The 19,320-nt window shown below is 45.2% G+C and overlaps 5 protein-coding genes across 6 annotated transcripts in view; 2 read left to right on the top strand and 3 right to left on the bottom strand.

Annotated features, from left to right (window-relative positions):
* LOC117645422 (protein outspread) overlaps positions 1-6,994 on the bottom strand; it is a 71,585-nt gene extending 64,591 nt beyond the window's left edge. Inside the window, exon 1 of the mRNA XM_034385616.1 lies at positions 6,305-6,994. Coding sequence (XP_034241507.1) covers positions 6,305-6,430 — 126 coding nt within the window. The 5' untranslated portion in view covers positions 6,431-6,994. The remainder of the gene's footprint in view (positions 1-6,304) is intronic.
* A 360-nt stretch (positions 6,995-7,354) lies between these two features.
* On the top strand, positions 7,355-10,745 carry LOC117644357. Its single transcript, XM_034383735.1, has 4 exons — positions 7,355-7,727; positions 8,019-8,276; positions 8,357-8,568; positions 8,652-10,745. Exons 2-4 carry the CDS (start codon positions 8,019-8,021, stop codon positions 9,985-9,987), a joined length of 1,806 nt encoding a protein of 601 aa, XP_034239626.1. The 5' UTR covers positions 7,355-7,727; the 3' UTR covers positions 9,988-10,745.
* On the bottom strand, positions 10,732-14,235 carry LOC117644358 (endosome-associated-trafficking regulator 1). The gene is made up of 7 exons (XM_034383736.1): positions 13,940-14,235; positions 13,031-13,737; positions 12,880-12,953; positions 12,686-12,797; positions 12,535-12,597; positions 12,263-12,456; positions 10,732-12,143 (listed from the first exon to the last, which is right to left on the bottom strand). The coding sequence occupies exons 1-7, from the start codon at positions 14,118-14,120 to the stop codon at positions 12,017-12,019; spliced, it is 1,458 nt and encodes a 485-aa protein (XP_034239627.1). The 5' UTR covers positions 14,121-14,235; the 3' UTR covers positions 10,732-12,016.
* A 287-nt stretch (positions 14,236-14,522) lies between these two features.
* Positions 14,523-16,363, bottom strand: LOC117644360 (FAM172 family protein homolog CG10038). Its single transcript, XM_034383739.1, has 8 exons — positions 16,142-16,363; positions 15,983-16,073; positions 15,747-15,862; positions 15,483-15,667; positions 15,259-15,397; positions 15,034-15,153; positions 14,746-14,950; positions 14,523-14,662 (listed from the first exon to the last, which is right to left on the bottom strand). The coding sequence occupies exons 1-8, from the start codon at positions 16,196-16,198 to the stop codon at positions 14,577-14,579; spliced, it is 999 nt and encodes a 332-aa protein (XP_034239630.1). The 5' UTR covers positions 16,199-16,363; the 3' UTR covers positions 14,523-14,576.
* An 82-nt stretch (positions 16,364-16,445) lies between these two features.
* Positions 16,446-19,054, top strand: LOC117644359 (zinc finger and BTB domain-containing protein 41-like). Of its 2 annotated transcripts, none has more exons than XM_034383738.1 (7): positions 16,446-16,673; positions 16,752-16,843; positions 16,997-17,303; positions 17,396-17,529; positions 17,648-17,950; positions 18,027-18,152; positions 18,233-19,054. In XM_034383738.1, exons 2-7 carry the CDS (start codon positions 16,773-16,775, stop codon positions 18,678-18,680), a joined length of 1,389 nt encoding a protein of 462 aa, XP_034239629.1. In that variant the 5' UTR covers positions 16,446-16,673; positions 16,752-16,772; the 3' UTR covers positions 18,681-19,054. The 2 variants fall into 2 exon arrangements, with proteins under 2 accessions (XP_034239629.1, XP_034239628.1); XM_034383737.1 differs by having other exon boundaries at positions 16,517-16,641.
* Positions 19,055-19,320: the final 266 nt, after the last annotated feature.

Raw genomic sequence — 19,320 nt, 5'->3', positions numbered from 1 at the left:
TAGCGACGCTCCACTGCCCAGGCAATGTGTATGGAATTAATTTCGAAGCCACGGCGCGGCACGCCACTGGGAGTCCAAGGGAAGTCCACTGGACTGCGGCGAATATTAAGTCGCCGTTTGTCACACTTAATCGGCCCTGCCGATGGGGCGGGCTCGAACCACGGCCCGGCGAATGCATCATCGAGGCCGCTTCTGTTTGGGCGCCGCCGAGCTCGCCCAACCTCCTAGCCTGCTGCCACAGCCAGAGTGTATAAAATGCCACAAATTTCAAGAGATTAGAACACCATCGGACACGAATAACGTACGCTGCTGAGCCGCGCCGGGACGGGGGAAAAAAAATCTTTCACCAGAAAAGGCTTGGCATTATACTCGCACACTGTCAAAACCAACGTTACGTCAAACAATTTTCTTTTTAAAGTAGTATAGGCGTTAAGAGCATTGTCATGAGAAATTGCTGAATTTTTTTCCTATGAATTCTTTGAAGCTTTCTGAGCAAAAGATGTCCTACAAAAAATTTTGGTTCATGGGCTAATTTTTGAGCAAATCATACTTAAAGTTCGCGTTTTTGCATGGCGCCTTAGGGGCGATCGTGGATGCAACCCGCACAACCTGCTTTGAGGGTTGCAGCCACGATCGCCCGTAAGGCGCCATGCAAAAACGCGAACTTTAAGTATGATTTGCTCAAAAATTAGCCCATGAACCAAAATTTTTTGTAGGACATCTTTTGCTAAGAAAGCTTCAAAGAATTCATAGGAAAAATTTCAGCAATTTCTCATGACAATGCTCTTAACGCCTAAACTACCTTAAAGTGATTCACAGGCCAAATCTTAAGATAAGGATGTAAATTCAGCCCATTTGACCAGACTTTTTTTTGTGAGCAGTGTGACAGCGATCTTCTACACGGTAAACACGGTACCTGGTTTTCCCAGGAGCCCTATGGCGAAGACATAGGCGATTTCCAGGGGGTTCCTGGGAAAACCAGGAACCGTTTTTTCCGAGGGGTGGCCGACTTCGATGTTCCTCGTACATCGGTCAAATGTTCCGAAAAATGTTCCCTGATGTTCCCAATGTTCTCATGTTCCCAGTATTCCTCGATGTTCCCAAATGTTCCAAAATGTTCCCAAATGTTCCCAAATGTTCCAAAATGTTCCTTGTGTTCCTCTGGTTTATTATATCTTTTTTAGCCTGTCCCGTGTCAGGATGGTCGGATGCACACTCTCATTCGTAGTGCGAGACATCCGGTTGAAACTATGTCACGGTCGTATGAGCATTGAGTCACATTCGTTTGGATGTGAATCGGCCAAAAATTACCTTGTCCAAACGAATGTGACAATGCCACATTTTGTCACGTTCGTTTCAACGTGATGTCACCTACTTGTAATGAGAGTGCATGGTGTGTGTGTGTGTGTGTGTGTTTGCGCGCGCGCGTACGTACGTAAAAGGGGGAAGGGGGGAATTACCGCGGTCCGATCTACTCAGTCACTGAAAAACTGGTGTGGTCAAATGGATGCCTTTGACCACATCAGTTGGTGTGGTCTAGACCACACCAAACGTGGTCAAATGTGGTCTAAACCGCACCAAACGTGGCCAAACGTGGTCTAGACCACACCAACTGATGCGGTCAAAATGGCACCCATCTGACCACACCAGTGGTGCGGTCTGGACCACGTTTGGTTTTTCAGTGTAGGATCCCCTTACAAAGCTAGAATAGCAAAGGAAGGGGTGTTTTTGGAAACAGGGCAAGGTCAACCGGTCCATTTTGAATCAATCGAAGAAGTATGGACCCAGGTTCGACTTTAGGTGTGGTCAGACTATCCGACACTCAGATTTGCAGTTTGGCTTAGAAGACAGAATTCGATAGCGATATCAAGTAGAATCTATTCTTTGCATTGCATTCGACAGCAATGGAGGTACTCTGGAGATGTTCCCTTAATATTCTCAGATGTTCCCAGATGTTCCTTGATGCTCCTTGATGTTCCCGAATGTTCCCAAATGTTCCGACATATTTCCAGATAATTCCATATGTTCCCCGATGTTCCTGATGTTTCCGATGTTCCCTCTATTCCGAGATGTTCCGAAATGTTCCCAAAATTGGAACATGTTCCAACATGTTCCGTCCGGAACATGTTCCTCGTACAGAAATTTCTGGAGTCGGCCACCCCTCGGTTTTTTCCGTGTACGCAGCATCCATGGCTCACATGCATGCATGCATGCATACACGACGCACACACACGCACACACACACACACACACACGCGCAAACACGCACACCATTTTTCCAGCGTCACGCCTTATTGACTTCATCACTTGCGACCCTCCGGGAATGCACCTTCTAGCGCGGCCTGCTGCAGCCTGCAGGCCCGGCGGGGACGCTCGCCTGCCTCGCCTGCCTCAGCCTGCCCGGACGGCCTGGAGCCTCTGCGTCAAATGCCGGGGTATGAGAAATTGCTGGCTGCATGCTGTTGCAGCCGCGCCGCGCCGTGCCACGCCACGCCGTGCCACGCCACGTATGACGCGTTCCTTTCGTAACAAACGCGGCCCGGCCCGGCGCTGCGCGCGCTGCGCCGCATACAGGGAAGCGACTTTGTAAAATGCCGTGTTTCTCATTCAGGTCGCCCCCAGCACAGTGTAGGTACACGCTCGACTCGTTTCATTTTTGTGCGCTTTTCTTTCGGGTTTTCTATTCCCTTTTTGGGGGCGTTTGCAAAATTTCGGATCGCGTTCGCTACTCCCTGGTACACAGTCCGTGCCGAAAGGGATTTTGACTGTGTCTTTGATAGCTCACTAAAGTCACCTAGTACTTTGCAATCCAAGACGTCAATCCTCCGGCATAACGGCGAAATGAAAACCTTGCTCAATAGACTGCCCGGCGCAAAACGTTCGTCAACGGGAACCGATCCACAGTGGGCCAGAAGACCGGTGGAGCGGCCAAAATTCGAGTCCAGAGTCTCTAAATGGGACACCAACCGACCGTGTGACCCCACCAATGGATTCCTCTTTCGGAGAGCAATCCATTCGTGGGGTCACACGTTCTATTCGAGTCATCATTAGCGACTCTCTCGAGCTCAAAACGCGTCTAGAATTTTGGCCGCTCCACCGGTCTTCTGGCCCACTGTGCGATCCCCGTGGACGGCCCTCCGCCCACGGCGTTAGCGGGGCAGCGGGGCACGAGTTCCACGAGCAAAGGCCCCAAAGGGGCACACCACGACGCGCCCGCGGCTGATGCACTAGGAAGTCGAAGGGCCCCACGACGACAGGGCGTCCCCCGCGTCCCCCGCCCGGTTGTCTCTGCAAAGTGAGGTCGGGTTATGTCACAACGAATTATTAAGCTCCGTAGGTACGGCTAGGAGGAAGGGGCGCGGGGGGCGGGAGGGCATAGCTCGATACAGGAGGGGCCGGAGGAGGGGGAGGGGGCAGGGGACCCCGCCAGGCCCCGCGACGCCCCGCGGCACGCCCCGCGCGGACCCACCAAAAATAGCAGCGCTGCGTCCCTTGCGTCACGGGGACCATTGACTTGGTCCTGAGGTGGGAAAGGGGGGGGGGGGCGTCGCCAGGCATCGGCATAGCGCAGCGCGGCCTGCCCAGCCAGCCCAGCCCTGCGCTGCAGCGGGCTGGGCCCCTCTGGGCCCCTCTGGGCCCCTCTGGGCCCGCGAAGGCCAGGAAGGCCAGAGGGCCGGGCCCCGCCTTCTCAATGGAACCGGCCAGCTTGCCCACCAGCTTGCCGACGCCCCCCACAAAAAATAAAGTAGAAAGCAAAATATCGCCATACTTGGCCCATTTCGTTTTAGTGTAATGGCCTTTGGGACTTTGGCCGCGCTCAGCGGACCTTGACTTGCGGGACGTATTTCAAGCAACGTCGCACACGGTGAAAACGGTTCCTGGTTTTCCCAGGAACCTCCTGGAAATCGCCTATGTCTTCGCCATAGGGCTCCTGGGAAAACCAGGTACCGTTTTTACCGTGCGGAGATGACAAATCCTCGCATTGGGAGATTTCATTTCCACGGGGCCCCCCCCCTCAACCTCCTCAACCTGCAGGCGGTTCGAATTTCAAGATTTTGCGCCACTTTCAGAAGGTAATCGGCCGATAATTTCCGTCATGAGAATTTTTAATCAAAACGATATGTTCCAGTGTGAACCGATCGCGCGCGCACACACACGCACAGACACACTCACACACCTGCTCCCGCCTCCTCCAATGAGCTGCCCACCACATCCTCTCCATCGCCCCTCTCCGAGCTGCATCATGCATCAGGCACGAATCCAAATAATCTCGCGCCAATGTTTTTAATATTACGTTATACTGCTGTTCCTCTTGTTTTTTGTCTTTTTAAATAATCATAATGGTGCCCAATTACAAAACTCGGTCGGGTCTCATTTCTAGTTTTTGTCGAGTTCGTTTCTCCTGCTCGCCAAACAGGAGCGAGCCTACGCCACGCCGTCACACCTCGCCTCCAATCAGTGACCATATAAGTGTCCTTCGGCCGTTTAGCGCCCAGGTAACGACCGCCTCGTTGCCACCGAACCAATCACGGCGTTTCAAAATGATCCTCGCTCCCCGCTAGCGCAAGCTTGAGCAGATGCACGGCCCGGATCGCACAGGGGATTTGCCAGAAGACTTGTGGAGGCGGTCAAAATTCTAGACGCGTTTTGAGCTCCAGGGTCGCAGAGACGAACCGGACGTGTGACCCTATCAATAGATTCCTTGTTTGAAGAGCTATCCATTGGTGGGGTCACGCGATCGATTCGAGGCCCATTTAGCGACTCTGGGGCTCAAAACGCGTCGAGAATTTTGGCCGTCTCCAGTCGGTCTTCTATGGTCCACTGTGTCACGCCTCTTGGCTTGCGTAGGGCCACTTATGGCCCTCTTCGGGCTTTCTTCGGGCTTTCTTCGGGCCGTCGGGCCCTCGGGCCGTGGGAACTGCCGGCAGTGGTATCGCGAGTCAACAAGGCCGTGTGGACTCACTCAGGTCGGCGCAGCAGAAGTCAAAACACGCCCCTGGTGCAAACAGGCCGGCCGGTCGGTGGGCAATCGGGGAAACGATGGGCAAGTGGAGCAAGGGCCAGAAAACGCGAGGCACTCTCAGTGTCCTTGCATTTGGGACTCGAAGCAGGCGCGTGATGGTTCCGATGGATAGTAGCCCACTTCGACGCGAGGCCTGTCGGTGGACTGTACTGATGAGGGGAGTCAACCTAAGCAGGCCCCTGCCTTTCTGGGCTTCGCTGCTTCGCTCGCAGTGTAGGCGTCGTGAGGGTGGCGTGGTGACTTGGGTCGATATACCCGCTTCAGCGCGCTGGTGCGCGGGGGCTTGCCGCGCTTGCATGCACTCCGCTGTAATGCGCGCCGCTCCTTGTTGTCGTCTCGATGAAACGTCGAATCATCATCACCCGGCACTGCCCGGCATTGCCCGGCGTGATAGAATGGGAGGGAGGGACTAATCCCACAGCCTGCATCATCCCATGCACCTGCAGCCTCCTGCCGCCTTCAGGCTCGGCGCAGGTAGGCGCGCGGTCCAGACGGGGCCGCCGGGGCCCCGGGGGGCGGCCGTAAGCAGCCTGTCATCATCTACCGCGCTCTGTCTCTCTCGTGCTCATAGGAAGTCACGTATGAGTGCGAGAGAGAGCGGCGAATAAACGCCTCTGCTGGCACGGAGTGCACGGGACGTGTCGCTTTACAGCCCCCCTGGGCATCGCCTGGACATTCCGATGCTGCTTGACAGCGCCTAAGGCGGCCTCAGGCTGAGGACCTCGCTGAGGACCTTCTCGAGGACCCCTCCGACTCATCCGTCGCCCATCCTCAGAACTAGAATGAGTTCTTTTCGTCCGCGGTCATGGCGGTCATCCACTCGGCAATAGGCTGCCCAAAATAGGGTCCGTTTGCGGTGGAGCGTTTGCGGCTGGGCCCCCGGTCTTCCGGACGGGGCAGCATCACAGAGCATCAGCTGGGAGAGGGGCTCGGAGAGGAATGACACCGTGTCCAAAGGACAAGAGGGCTTGCCTGAGGGCCCCCGCCCAGTCAATCCTTCCGTCTGGGCCCTTCAGGCCCGCCTCGGCAGGTGCCCCATTTGACTAGTCGGTCAAATGCCTATGAGCCAACGACATACTGTGGCTCGTGGAAAGCCCACGGAAGGTCCATTACTTTAAGGCTTGTCTTGAACACGGGCTGGCCACTGGGCCTTTACATCGGCCAGGGCTCTGTAAAATCAACCGATTCTTTTGGGACAACCTGACGTGTTCCCTGTGCATATCTGCAGCACAACATTGGACCCATCGCACTGCTGCCTTAAACTACGGAACTAAGACTCACCCTGTTGCTTTCCAGAGCTTCGGCGCTATGTTCCTCCTTCTGCCTGAAGCAGTTGGTGCACTTGCTCTTGTTGAAGATGTTGGGTGCGAACTTCCTGCATTCTGATCGCATTAGTGCAATGGACATGGTTTCACTTGAGACACACACTCACACACACTGGCTCACACACATCACACGCGGCACAGCCGGCGAGGCTAGCAAGGCCGGTCGGAGGGCAAAACGCGACGAAAGTCCAGCGACACGAAGCTGACATGTCAGCACAGTGCTATGCCAGCAGCTTCAGCAGCGGCCCCGCTGGCCTTACAGGGGCCGGGGCCTGGGCCGGGGCCTGGCAGGGTAGGCAGCGGCAGCCGGTTGCCACAAAAACCTGCTCCGGCCGAGACTCCAACATCATTTTCAGGCACTGTTCCGTGGCACTGGGGCTTCAGGGCTGCTCCTCTCGGGCCAACTGCAGCGCCCTGGACTCTCTGGACGCGAAGGGCCCCAAGGGGACTGCAGGGACTGCACGGGGAAGGACGCGAGCAGAGAATGCTCCCCTGCAGACATCGACAACGACGGCACACTGGAAATTGCACTGACTCGGCGCAGCGCCGCACGAACGCTGCCTCGCCTTCCCGTCGCGTCGCCACAGCTCGACTCAGCTCAGCTCGGTCCGCTCGCGCTCGCGTCGGCTGCGTGTTGCTTGCTCGGCTTGTTTTGCCTTGCCGTCCATTGAATCTTTCTCACTCTTTCATTTCTCCCACTCCCGCCGCCCCGCCGCATTCATTCTTGGCTGAGGGACGCGAGGCCGCGGCGCGGCCAGGGCTTCACGTCACGGCGGCAGTAAACAGGCTTTTTCAGAGGGGAAAACGACGCTAAGCGAGCTATTTTGCTCGTTTGAAAATTCTGCGTCACCCTCGTAAAAAGATACATGCTTGAAATCTGGGGATAGGCCACCCTATGATCTAAGTTGCAGCAGGTGCGAAAGGTGCGACTTCTAGCGGCAAGCTTTTGAAAGTAAAATTAGCCAACATACACAAACAAAATTCGTAGGGAATCCTCTTTAGCAAATTAGTAGGGTTCCTATAAGTACTAATGCATAAAGAGACATTCTCGTCGCCGACCTTCAATTTTATATTTCATGCCATACTATTTTCAAGAAAATATAGCGCAAAATATAAAATTTCTTTGAGGTATTATGGATTTTGGGTCAGGTGGTACATGGTGCATGGTTGCTATGGTCACCACACCAGTCGTGCTGAAAATGTAGAAGTTTTTCCTGCTATCAAACCAGAGGGGTTGCAATGACAAGACTTATAACTTACATGGGCTTCATAACAGTTAAAATTAGCCATTACCTCGCTTAAACATCAACAGGACACACTTACCCGACCTGACGAGTGTGAACACTTCACACTACTCCATCCTTATTTAGACTGCAAAGGTTTGCACATTTTTCTTTTACTGTTGAAATTTAATTAAATGTCCCACATGTCATCATTTGCATGCTGCGTCCCTTTCTTTACATCCTCGTGCCTCTCAGTTCCTAAAGTGTTCGTGTACGTTAACCCTACTCGCCCAAACGAGACTTTACAACATGAAAGTTTAAGCTTATTTTCTGGTTTTCTGTATTTGTTGATAACTTTCAATGCCCTTTATATTCACTTATTGTTCTGCTGGCGGAATTCACTCAGCTCACCACAATTTGTGATAAATTTCTTTTTGTTTGTTTTAGATGGCTTGTATGGATGTCTGCCCACTGGCATCTGAACTCTGCGTTGTTAACAGTAATATACTTTGCCCTGAAGAAGGATGTGGTAAAACATTCAAAGCTTCCTCAGCTTTAAACATGCACCTCACAAAGCATCATCGAAACTCCTGTCTAGCGAAACGAGACACCAGTGTCACAGTGCGATACTTTTGCCCTGAGGAGAAATGTGTTTATCATGTTAATGCAAATCGACATTTTACTCAAATGAAATATTTGAAGCAGGTAAACAATTGTTTTTGCTGATCTTTGTTCTTTCTAGATCCCGGGATAAAATGTCACATTAATTAAACTTTTTTTTTTAGCACTACCTCAAAGTCCACAGTGAAAAGAGGTTTAACTGTGAGTCTTGTAGTAAGGCTTTTGCAACTCAAGAATTACTTAGGTATCATCTTCAGGTATGTGGTATAAAGTTTACCTGTTCGTGCGGAAACTCCTACAGTTCATACGAAGCCTTACTGACACACTCTAAAAGAAAGCAGCACACTTTCGATGACAAATTCAAATCTGGGAACAAGTAAGTTTGATCTCTTGTAAGTGGTGACACCCAAAAGATTATATGTTGCTTCTACTTTTGACATTTTTTCAAATTTCTTCCAGACGATCCAAAGGGGAAGTAACAGATTCTGTACTAAAAAAAGATGCACATTGCTTCAGCCTAGATATGATGCAGCCAGTTTACATTTTACCCAAATTTGTACCTGACCAAATTGGAGCCAGTGTTGCTGTCAATGTCTTGACAGCATCTACTTTATCTGACCTATCAACAGGGTGCACTCTTGTGGTGGAGGATAAAAGTATGCAAACTGATCCAGTAGACTTAAAGCGTAAGAAGACCAGTCCAAACAAGGCTTTGGACAAGACATTAAAACGAAGAGCTTCTGCTCACACTCAAACAGGCAGTGTTACAAAGAGCCTTTACCCAAAGAAAACAGCAGAAACTCAAACAATGGGTGATTATATTCTCAAGAAAGCAATGGCTGACGCCAACATCTTATTGCCTGAGAGAGAAACAACAGAACTTTTACCGATGACAGTACGGAAGAGGAGGAGCAATTCAGGAACTCAAACTGGCGGAAGGAAATGCCTTAAGGTTGCAGCAAAGTTCAACGAACCAGTTTTAGAGCAAGGTCTTGATGCAATGTCCTTATCGCCCTGTTCTCCGTTTTGTTTGAAAAAAGATGTTGGTCTTCCAGACTTGTGGGTTGGTGACAAAAACACTTCAAGCACTCAGACAGGTCCTGTCCCTGATGTATCTGTACTTCAATCAGAGAATTTCACTCAAGGCAACAACTTGCATAATGACTTGAACTTGGACCTATTTGGTCAAGATGGCAGCCTTTGTTCAACCAGCAATCTTCAGAGCCTCTTTGAAGATAATTCTGACAGTTTTGATAATGTTGTCAATGGTACCTCTCATTTTGATGCTGCTCCTCACCCAGCGAATGTAATAAATTCATTGGATGAGATCCCTAACGGAAACCTCACTGCTTGTAATATTACTCAGTCAGATCAAAATCTAAATCATCTTTTTCCAAGACATCCTTCTGATGAAGAAGCTCAGGGTGTGTATACCATGCGCACAACCACAGAGACTCAAACAACTGATGATTTGGCAGATTTAGATTCTTTGTTGTACACCAATATGTGGACTCAAACGCCTGAAGATTCTCTATTTTCGGGTCTAGATTTTGCGGACATTGAAACCCAAACTGCATGGCCTCTGTACAGTGATGAAGTGTCGGAGTCCATTCTTGTTTCAGCCGAGACTCAAACAGCAATATCAAGTAGTGCTTTTAGCACCTGCTCATCTGCAATTGACAATCAGTGCTGCTGGTCGCAGGAAGCCTCTCACATTGAGACGCAAACATGTGAGGAGGACTTGAAAGAATTAATGGCAGAGTTTGAATCAGCCTTAGCCAATAAGACATCTTAAGGCAATCAAAAACATTTTCATGAAATGATCTGATGTCTTCCATCAGGCCAAAAGAGTAATATGCTGTAACAAATATTTAATTTAGAAATAAATTAGTACTGGTTCACAGATTATCATTTTTAACTTATTTTGTTATTGTACGTAATTTTATCCATGAGTAGAACTGAACTGTTATGATGTCTACTAAGTGTTATTTACTTTTATGTATTCATGCACTTAAGAACGATCTTTTTTTTTTTGTCTGGTGCACAAGTCATGTATTTAAGTTAGTTTTAAATCCCCCTTTATGTGTTTGTGAGGCGACTTAAGAGATTTCATTCATCACCCAGTTGATACAAAGTTTCAGTTTGGCATCTATATACGTATAAGACTTTTTATTTTCATTGTAAGGGTTTTTTTTCCTGTGATATTTTTACTTTAAAGCAAGTGTATGTGATTTTTTTTTCTGTTATATTAGGCTCACATTAGCGGTTGTTCTCTGCTAGTGTTCTGAGAACTGAATGTAAAATTTCCTCAGTAAGAGGGCTTTTGCACTAAAGCTCTCTGTGTCCTGCTTTCATCAAAGCAATCATATTGTGCCATCCAGAAAGAGAATATTTGATGAATTTTTGTGTGAATTGCTGTAGTGTTACTATTAGTTCTCTCTCTTTGCAAACCACAATTAAGGTATTTCATAAATTGTGGCTCGGTTACTGAACTTCATCAACAAGAACAATATGTGCCAGAAAAAATAATAAGTACAAATATTGTTTGCGTAATTTTATTGCTCTACTTAAAACAAAAAAGTGATGCAAAGCACAAATACATAGATCACATTTGCAACAGATCACAGCCAACATCATTAATATTCCGGAGTGGTGTCAAACTTCATCAGACCCCACTGCTTTGACAAAATTATCATATTTACTTGACACATGCATAAGCTTGACACTTTGATTGTAGGGGGAATCTTCTCATCAGTTAATATAACATATTTATCTATAAGTGTGCACCAGAAGTCCAGAAAAGAAAAAGGATAATAGGAAGTCATTTGTAACACAAGATTACAGAGGGTTAGGCACTAGTTTAAACAGGATTTCTACATAAAATCTTGGCTCAAAAACTTAGGGTAAGGTGCCATTTCCTTTCCCCAAAAGTTGGTCAAGAGTAAATTAAGGCCCTTTTTATTGTAAGAGTAGAAAAATATTTTTTTTAGATAAAATGTCTATAACCTTCAGTGTTGCCAGAAAAGTAGGTAATGATTCAACAGATGTAGTAAGCGATTGCTTGGGAGAGAGGCAAAGATGCTTCCATCACAAATCATCTTTAGGATTTTGACCTTTTTTACTACTTCTCTGGCAATACTGAACTCTCAAAATGTTCGTCTTGACTTAACACCCTCGCCTTCTGATGGCAGTTTTTACAAAAGAAAACGTCACTCTTTCCTCTCCTCAAAGCCTATTGGTAAAATGAACCACTTGTCTGCTCCTAAACAATAACTAACCCAGAGGTGCTCATAACGTTTTAAGGCATATCCATAGCTATAATTGACATAAAAGTGCTTTCAGATTCATTATTTTTATCATGGCTCCATATTACATTGAGAACACATAGACTAGAGAAGTTAATAAAAGATTTAAGTTAAATAAATGCTACATGTGCAATACTGCACAGTGAGAAGACACTGACATTCTCTGGTACTCAGCTCAAGATATATTGAAATAACCCAATTGTACCTGGGGTAAAAACCTCAAAAACACGAGGCAGGAGTCATGATGACATCAGGATAATGAATGAATATAGACGAATTCAAGTAATACACCCTTTCACAATCCATCATCAAAGCTTTGCTACATATGCTTATTAGAAATAAGACTTGTGAGAAAGCAGACCCTTGTCAGGTAAACATATCAAAATACAAATATAAAATTTTCTTCAAGTAAAGACCTTGAAAATAAAATAAAGAGTTTAATAATTGAATACCACCGGTTACATTATAGGACTCTACGCATCAGATCTTCAACTCTCCTGGCGAAAAGGTGCTTTAAATTCAGAGAGTAGGTCCTGTAGCCTCATCTGAATCAGATACATAATCTCTGGTCCGATCCTCCACTCTATTAACAGTTTCCATGGTTGATGCTAAGAGACGAAGATTGTCAACACCTGATAGTAATTGTCTGCAAAACAAAACAGAAATGTCCCAGTAGTATTACATAGGAAACTGAGTACAAAGTTGAATTTAAAGTAAATAATGTGACCTAGAAAAATTAAAGACGAGATAAATTTAATGCCTTACCGAAGAGACGTTTCTGCTGTAGATGCAGCTGCTTTCAGCTCCTGAGCGAATCTCTGCATTTGAACTTGCTGCTCAATGGAACTGGAGGGGGTTGAGGAGCCCGAAACTCCAACACCACCACAAGCCCCACTGCTCGAACCACCTTCACGTCCTCTAAGTTCCCAGTAATCCTGCTGAGCTCTTCTCAATTCAGACTGCAATGCTCAAAGGTGTTAGAAAACAAATAATCTAACCAGATACATGATTTCTATAAATATCCATCCAATACCTACCTGCATCTGTTTCAGGTCAGCTTTCAGCTTTGAAACCATATTCTCTGCATTAACAGCTCTTTTCTGTGCAATGAAATATTTAAATCTATAATTACTACTGCACAATGTGTAAGGAAACTTTGCCAACAGTACAAAATGAAAAAATACTGACCACAGTTCTTTGTATATTTTCCTCCGCCTGCTCAATCGCTTTCTCCATTGTAACCGTATCTTCATGCTCTTTGGCTCTCAGAGTTCTCACTTCTGATTGTAAGGAGTGCACCCTGAGAAAACAGAAACCGACCATCTATAGATTCTGTGAATACATGAAAGGAAAACTCAATAATAAGAATAAAAGTTACTAACCTTCGAGAAAGTTCAGTGTTCTGACCCCTTAAAACATCAACCTCAGCTCTCAGTCTTTCATTCTCAGTTTGGTACTGAAAAAACAAGTCAGTAAGTACAAATTTGGTAAAACAAAATGAACCTATGGCAGCCTAACTTAATCTAAACCTACCATGTCCTCAGCAACATGATTTTGAGAAACTCCACTGGCTTCAGCTGTTACATCTGCAGGCGGAAGATGGCCTCCTCTAATCGGTCCATCAGACAGGAAGTCGGGAAGACTTTTTGAAACTGAGGGTTGGTTGGGACTTCCGGAGGGGCTACTGCTTCCAGTCGCATTCACACCGTTGGCATCCCGAACCAGCGGAAGGTCAAATGGCAAGCCACCTGCAGCACCAGCCATTTCCACAACAGATGGGGGGCTTGACACACTGGGTAAGTCAAGGGGAATGCCTTCCATTCCATTGTGCTGGTTTCTTTCCCTTCTTCTGCTATAATTATTGTAACTAGTTTGGCGTGACCTTGAGTTCCCAGAAGTGTTACTGGCAGAGTCTTGCGTTACAGCAAAGTCTGGTAGATTATCTAAGTCAACAGAGAGCGCCGAAGAAGCAGCATCTCGGAGAAAACATTGCTCAACCACCAAATGATCTTGTACAAAATCTGGTAAAGCAGAGGCCAAGTCTGGATTGGTAGCAAAATTTCTTGTTGGAGCACTTCGGTTATATTCTAAGTCGGGAGGGTGAGGCACTGTAGGGCTGGTGAAAACCTTGGGTTTGGCACCTGTACTATGTGCAGCACCTTGACCATTGGCATTTTCTCTACTCAGAAAATGTTTAAATGAGAACGGGTTCTCTTCTCTCCGGGGCGCCTCACTGGGACCTGAAATGTGGCGAGTAGAAGTAGTTTAGAAACCAGAGGTGTAAGGAAAATAAAGGTGACAACAGAGACAAAACAAGGCATTGGTCAAGGTTACTATCAACTCCCAAAGTGTTCAGGTTGACATGAGAAAAAAAAGCATGCCGCTTGAAATTTGACACTGTATTTAAATTTAATTGACAGATAGCGCTGTTAATAAAATTACCTGATTGACACTCGTTTGTGGTTCTCTTGCTTGTCTGGGGTTGACTTCCTAACCCCAAGTCAGGTTGGTTGGCACATTCATCATTGTCATTGTCGTCACTATCTACACTCCTCTTAGATTTGGCTCCCGAGAAGGAACCGTTCGACAAAGGGTTTCCATCTCCCCCTGCACCTTCAGACATTTTGCAGGCGGAGTATTACGCAGTTTCCACTAAAAACTCATTCCGAGAAAATTTCAACTGGTCTGCCTGTTTACGTCCCTGGCGGCGTGCGCTGTTCAATTGTTTACTCTCTGACATTCTCCCAAGGCGGGACTTTTCAAACGCAGACGGCTCTCTGACTGCGAATCCGTGCCGCTCTTTAAATTGTGACTTATGTTTATTACATACGTTCAAAGCTCTGTTTGATAAATGATGAAAAGAAGAAAATATTTTTCAGGCACATTTATTCATTGGCTTTTTGTACGTAAAGACAACAAACAGTGACTGACAACCAACAAAGGAAGCTGTATTTCTGGCTTTAGGGTACTGCCTTGTCCTGTGAGTAAAGTATGTTGCGTTTGACTGTACTAACGATCCACTAAATAAGAGGAGAAGGACAACATTTTTATTTTGACCAAGCTCATTGAAAAAATTTCCTTAACTAACAGGTTCATAGTTATTTTGTAGAAACTTGAAGAGAGATTCTATGCAGGACCAAGATGTCATTTCATGTTTCCTGTGACCTAAATAAAAATGAAAGAAAAAATAAACTTGTAAAAAATGTGTAGACAGGATATAAAGAAAGGATAAAATGAGAATTGCTTACCTGCAGAAACTGAAATAATATCAGACTTCTTGTAATCCTCTACTACTTTGTCCAAAGGTAATCCACTTGAGACCCAGTTTCGACCAACTGAATAGAGATACTCCTTTACTTCAGTTTTCAACCTTTGCCCTCTCATTTGATGCACTGAATCAGTAAGCGCAACAGCAAATACTCTAGATTTAAAATCGTCAAAATAAGCACTAGCCTAAAAAAGGGCCCCCCAAAACAAATCTCTTTAGTCAATCATTCCATTGAGTTTCAAGAAATGTCACCAACTGTAATACTGACCAATTCCACAGCACAAACACCACCGAAACTATGCGCTACAACAGCTATCTTTTTAGCCTTTGCCTTAGTTACATAATTTTCCCAAACCCAATTTGCATGTTCTAATGGGTCACTGCTACCCTGTAAAATGAGAACAACAGCTATTTGTAGGCATAAAACTATCAATCAAAAAAATGAATTAACCAATTAGACACCTTTCCTCATCTGAAACAAAACGATGCGAACCTTGATAGTAACAACTTTCCCATTAATGGTACGCTTGTTGTCATTAGTATTCAAAACAAGTACTCCATATCCCTGCGCTATAGCTCGCTGAATGTATGGAATTTGAGTTCCAGAATCAAGACAGTCATTAATGATAAGGCTGAAAGAAAATTAGTTAATATTAAGCTTTTGAAATAGACTAGCATTTAATGAATATCAGGAATTAGGAAGTCAAATTAGGATACCTCCGTGCCCACTGGCCGGCCCTCACAACACCGCTTCCATGAATGAGTACCATAAGCTTGTCAGGATTGGAGAGGGCATCCTCAGTGGCAAAAATGAATGTTGAAGGGTCCTGACTGTCGGGAACTGGAAGTTTCTTCAGGCCCACATCATCACTCAAAAGTTGATAAACATATGGTGTAATGAGCTGAAATAAATGTTGTTTCTTGACGTGTAAAATCACAATCAATCAAGCATGAAGAAAGAAAAACTATTGTTTATCTTACCTCTCCAAGAGCTTCATAACGCTTCTGGTTGTATGCCGGATCAGAGCTTACATTGAATTCAAACGGCTCACTGCCAGCTTCACCTGTTGCAGGATCTATTTTGCGTAACTTTCCTTCTGTAAATGAAACGGAAACAATTGAAACCATTCATTGACAACGATAATCAGTTGATGCCTGTTTCCTCTGAGTGAGAAAGCATACGATCTCTGTAAAGTCTCAATAAACAGAAGCCATACCGCTGTTAAACACGTATCCGAAGTCACGAATGCTGGAGGGGAATTTATCAGCCATACTGCAGGCTTCCTTGGACATAGTCATTGGACTAACCTGCACAGGGTCACTAATGTCAGACAAAATTTGAGGTTAACATGAAGTATTAACTTAAAAAGACTTACTCGTAAGACCAGTAAAAGACGACTCAACAAGAAAGCGGATCTTCTGTGAAGAATCATTCAAGGCAAAAGCAAAAGTCAATGCCAATAGATCCTACCGTAACGTAGTAATTCAAAATAAATAAACAAACAAACATGAACAACAACAACATCAAGCTGGGCAACAAGAATAATTGAACCAACCACGACAGAACGGGATATATTTGCGTTCTCAAAAAGTCCAAAATACTGGACAAGCTTCTAATTCCTGTTTGTGTTTTTGTACATGAAAATCTTGAATTGTTACGTCGAACCCTTTTAACTTTAGAATTACGAGGACATCTTTCGGCTTTCTTGGGTTGGCCAGTCCACAGTATCGAATCTCGCTCTCCTCTCGAAACGAACTATCGATACTCAAGCCAGTAGTAAACAACAAACTGAAACCGAAAGTCCAAACAAACGTGGATCCAAATCCTCTTTTCGTTTTCTGAAATGCTTTGATTATCCACAGTGTTGGACCTTAGGTATATGTTTTTCTTTTACTGTCCGTTTCAACGTAAGTGAAGGAACCTGATCATGCCCTATCTCATTTGACAGAATCATTAAGACAAAACTTGTTTTCTTTTGATTTCAGATTTATTGCATTTATTTTATTATGACACAGGAAACATGTGTACTTTGTAATGCGAAGCTTGAAACGAAAGAGGCTTTAAAAGACCATTTTCGGTGAGTTCAAATTTTCTGCCGCAAGGTTTAACACTCATGTGACTTTGTTTACATTTGTTTAATGCCAAGATAGTCCACGAATATCTTCCGATGAATTAACCTTTCTACACTGTGACCTTGTAATGAGTTTTTGTTCTGGTTTTCTTCCAACAGGAAACATGCCAATAAGGAGATTGACAGTAAAGGTTGCCCCATTGCTAAAGATATTAGCGTGCCCAATTTCAAGCCAGTCAAGCTGCCGACTAAGAAAACAGGACCACGTTCTCCTTTGAGTCTGCTAAAGCCCTCTGCTGCATCGGAGAAAACCTTGTCTTCCGGCTCACGGCAACCAATCAAATGCGATGTTTGTGAACTGCCGTTTGAAAATGTTGCTAAGGCCATTAGTCACAGATGGAAGGCTCATCCTGAACAGCCCTCCAAATTTTTCTGCTCTCACTGTGGAAAACACTTTCCATTAAAGGTATAAGCTCAAGAAATGTTTAGCTAATATTTTTATATGCTGTCACTGCTTATTTCTAATGCCAAGCCTGCCGTATTTTTTCCCGTCTCCAGACTATTCTTGACAATCATGTAGCAAACCAACATACAAATACGGCCCCTAAAAATGTTGTGAGATGTGCAAACTGCGGTGAAGAATTTTTCAACCAGGCTGCTTTGAGTTATCATGCCAAGATAGCCCACAAGAGGTAGAATTTTATTTCTTGCATTTAAAAGATTAAGATGAGTCACATGCTGGTGCAAGGTTTTATGTTGATTTTTTTAATCATTTGTCTTTTTGTCCTTCTTGTTTTTTTTTCTTCTAAGGGTTGATTCAGTTTTGAGGCCCGTAGCAACTCCTCCGCCAAGTAAGAAAATAAGGCTCAACAATGCTGGTGAAGCAGATTCTGTTTATTATTGCCACCTTTGTGGCTCAGAATACATTCTCAAATTTAATTTGAGAAAGCATTTAGAAGTTAGACATGCTGCTGAAGATACATCCTTTGGGCTGGAAACTGAAATCATTCGTTGCACTATTTGTGAGGCAGTGTTCTGCAATAAAAGAGCTTATGAGGTCCACAATATGTATCACCAGCCCGATGATATGTATGTTACAAGTGAAGAACATAGGTAAACAAAATATTTGAAATACTGTTTTAAAAAAGTTTCTGTTCTAGTTGTTTACGAAAGATAACTTACTTTCCAGATTAAAAATCGTCTCTCGGGTTGACCAGGACTTTGACTTACGTCGAGTGCAAATTCAACAGCCAAAGTCAGTTCGTGGCCTAGCTATGCATTATTCCAAAACTGTTTGGAATGCACCATTTAACAGGTGAGTGGCACAACAAGTTGATACAAACAAATTTTCATCGAAACTATCTCTAATTTTATTTGTGGTTCTTGTGTTTCAAGTCTTGCGTCTAATGCTGAATCCAACTCTATCGTCACAAAAATTATGAAGAATGAAGATCCTTCAGAGTCACCTTCTAAAGTGAAATCAAAGCAGATTGTCTCAAAAGGACAGAAAACTACTAAGCGTACCAGATCAAACTCATCCTGTGATGCGGAAGGTATCAGGCCTGTTGACAAAAGAGGAGAGCCTTCAAGTCCTCCAAAAATTCCTCCTAAAGGAAAAAATAAACCGAGAATCTTAAAAGCAAACAAAAATCAAAAGGGTAATAGTTTGTGTTCACCTAGTGTTGGAGAACACATTCCTTTAGAAAACTCAAGAAGCAAGGGAAAATCCAGCAGTCCCTCAAGCCTTCATAAGGATGAGGTGAATTCTGAAAAGAAAATTCAGGAGGCTTTGACCGTGGAGAGCAGTAGGAGAGTACTCAGGAGTAGTGTGTCAAAGAACTGATTAGCAACTAATGAAACTGACAAAATTGAAATGACCAATGTTAATGATATACGCTTAATTCACCATTTTGACGTGTGGATGAGTTCAAGGGCCCATTCTTACTTCCATGTGATACAAGATGACGCCATAGCTTTTCTTGACGCCATAGCCTTTCTTATGAATGTCATTGTCTTCCGATTTCAACTATTTGTTGTAATTTGTTGTAACTAATGTTCCAATTTCAAGTTGTTCCTGTGCCTGTGTGTCTTTGTGTATTTACATAGTGACGTATTTACACTTAAAAGTGTATTTTTTAAATGTGGTTGCAATGCGATTGCTCAAACGTTTTATACATGTGGCCCTAAATTGTGGCCAATAAAGGCAATATATTTGGACAGGTGACTTTGTTTTCGCTTCCTCCCCCCTGTTAGAGTCCTAGGACTCCACTCACGGCGAGTCACCACCGTCAACACATCGCTACCGCTGCCGGACGGGCCGGGCCGAGCCGAGCGGGCCCGACTCGTTGTGGCTATCAGTGGGCCGGCCTACTCCGGTCCTTGCCCTCACCCGGCCAAAAAAAGAAAATGCAGAAAAATACTGGCGACACTGCCTTCAAACAACCACTCATCATCGAATTCGAAAGTGTGAACTTTGGTCCTGC

Source organism: Thrips palmi, unplaced genomic scaffold (assembly GCF_012932325.1).
Source record: "Thrips palmi isolate BJ-2018 unplaced genomic scaffold, TpBJ-2018v1 HiC_scaffold_18, whole genome shotgun sequence".
Taxonomy (NCBI): domain Eukaryota; kingdom Metazoa; phylum Arthropoda; class Insecta; order Thysanoptera; family Thripidae; genus Thrips; species Thrips palmi.
This window is presented reverse-complemented; position numbering and strand designations above follow the sequence as displayed.

Excerpts from the sequence above, each read along its gene's own strand:
- LOC117644357 (XM_034383735.1), top strand. The coding sequence starts at position 8,019 with ATGGCTTGTATGGATGTCTGCCCACTGGCATCTGAACTCTGCGTTGTT. Across the intron at positions 8,277-8,356 it reads AAATGAAATATTTGAAGCAG|CACTACCTCAAAGTCCACAG; the intron begins GTAAACAATTGT and ends TTTTTTTTTTAG. Across the intron at positions 8,569-8,651 it reads AAATTCAAATCTGGGAACAA|ACGATCCAAAGGGGAAGTAA; the intron begins GTAAGTTTGATC and ends AATTTCTTCCAG.
- LOC117644358 (XM_034383736.1), bottom strand. The coding sequence starts at position 14,120 with ATGTCTGAAGGTGCAGGGGGAGATGGAAACCCTTTGTCGAACGGTTCC. Across the intron at positions 13,738-13,939 it reads CACAAACGAGTGTCAATCAG|GTCCCAGTGAGGCGCCCCGG; the intron begins GTAATTTTATTA and ends GCCACATTTCAG. Across the intron at positions 12,144-12,262 it reads ACAGCAGAAACGTCTCTTCG|ACAATTACTATCAGGTGTTG; the intron begins GTAAGGCATTAA and ends TTTGTTTTGCAG.
- LOC117644360 (XM_034383739.1), bottom strand. The coding sequence starts at position 16,198 with ATGATTCTTCACAGAAGATCCGCTTTCTTGTTGAGTCGTCTTTTACTG. Across the intron at positions 15,863-15,982 it reads CGGATACGTGTTTAACAGCG|AAGGAAAGTTACGCAAAATA; the intron begins GTATGGCTTCTG and ends TTTCATTTACAG. Across the intron at positions 14,663-14,745 it reads TATTATTTCAGTTTCTGCAG|GTCACAGGAAACATGAAATG; the intron begins GTAAGCAATTCT and ends ATTTTTATTTAG.
- LOC117644359 (XM_034383738.1), top strand. The coding sequence starts at position 16,773 with ATGACACAGGAAACATGTGTACTTTGTAATGCGAAGCTTGAAACGAAA. Across the intron at positions 17,304-17,395 it reads GAAAACACTTTCCATTAAAG|ACTATTCTTGACAATCATGT; the intron begins GTATAAGCTCAA and ends TCCCGTCTCCAG. Across the intron at positions 17,951-18,026 it reads GTTACAAGTGAAGAACATAG|ATTAAAAATCGTCTCTCGGG; the intron begins GTAAACAAAATA and ends CTTACTTTCCAG.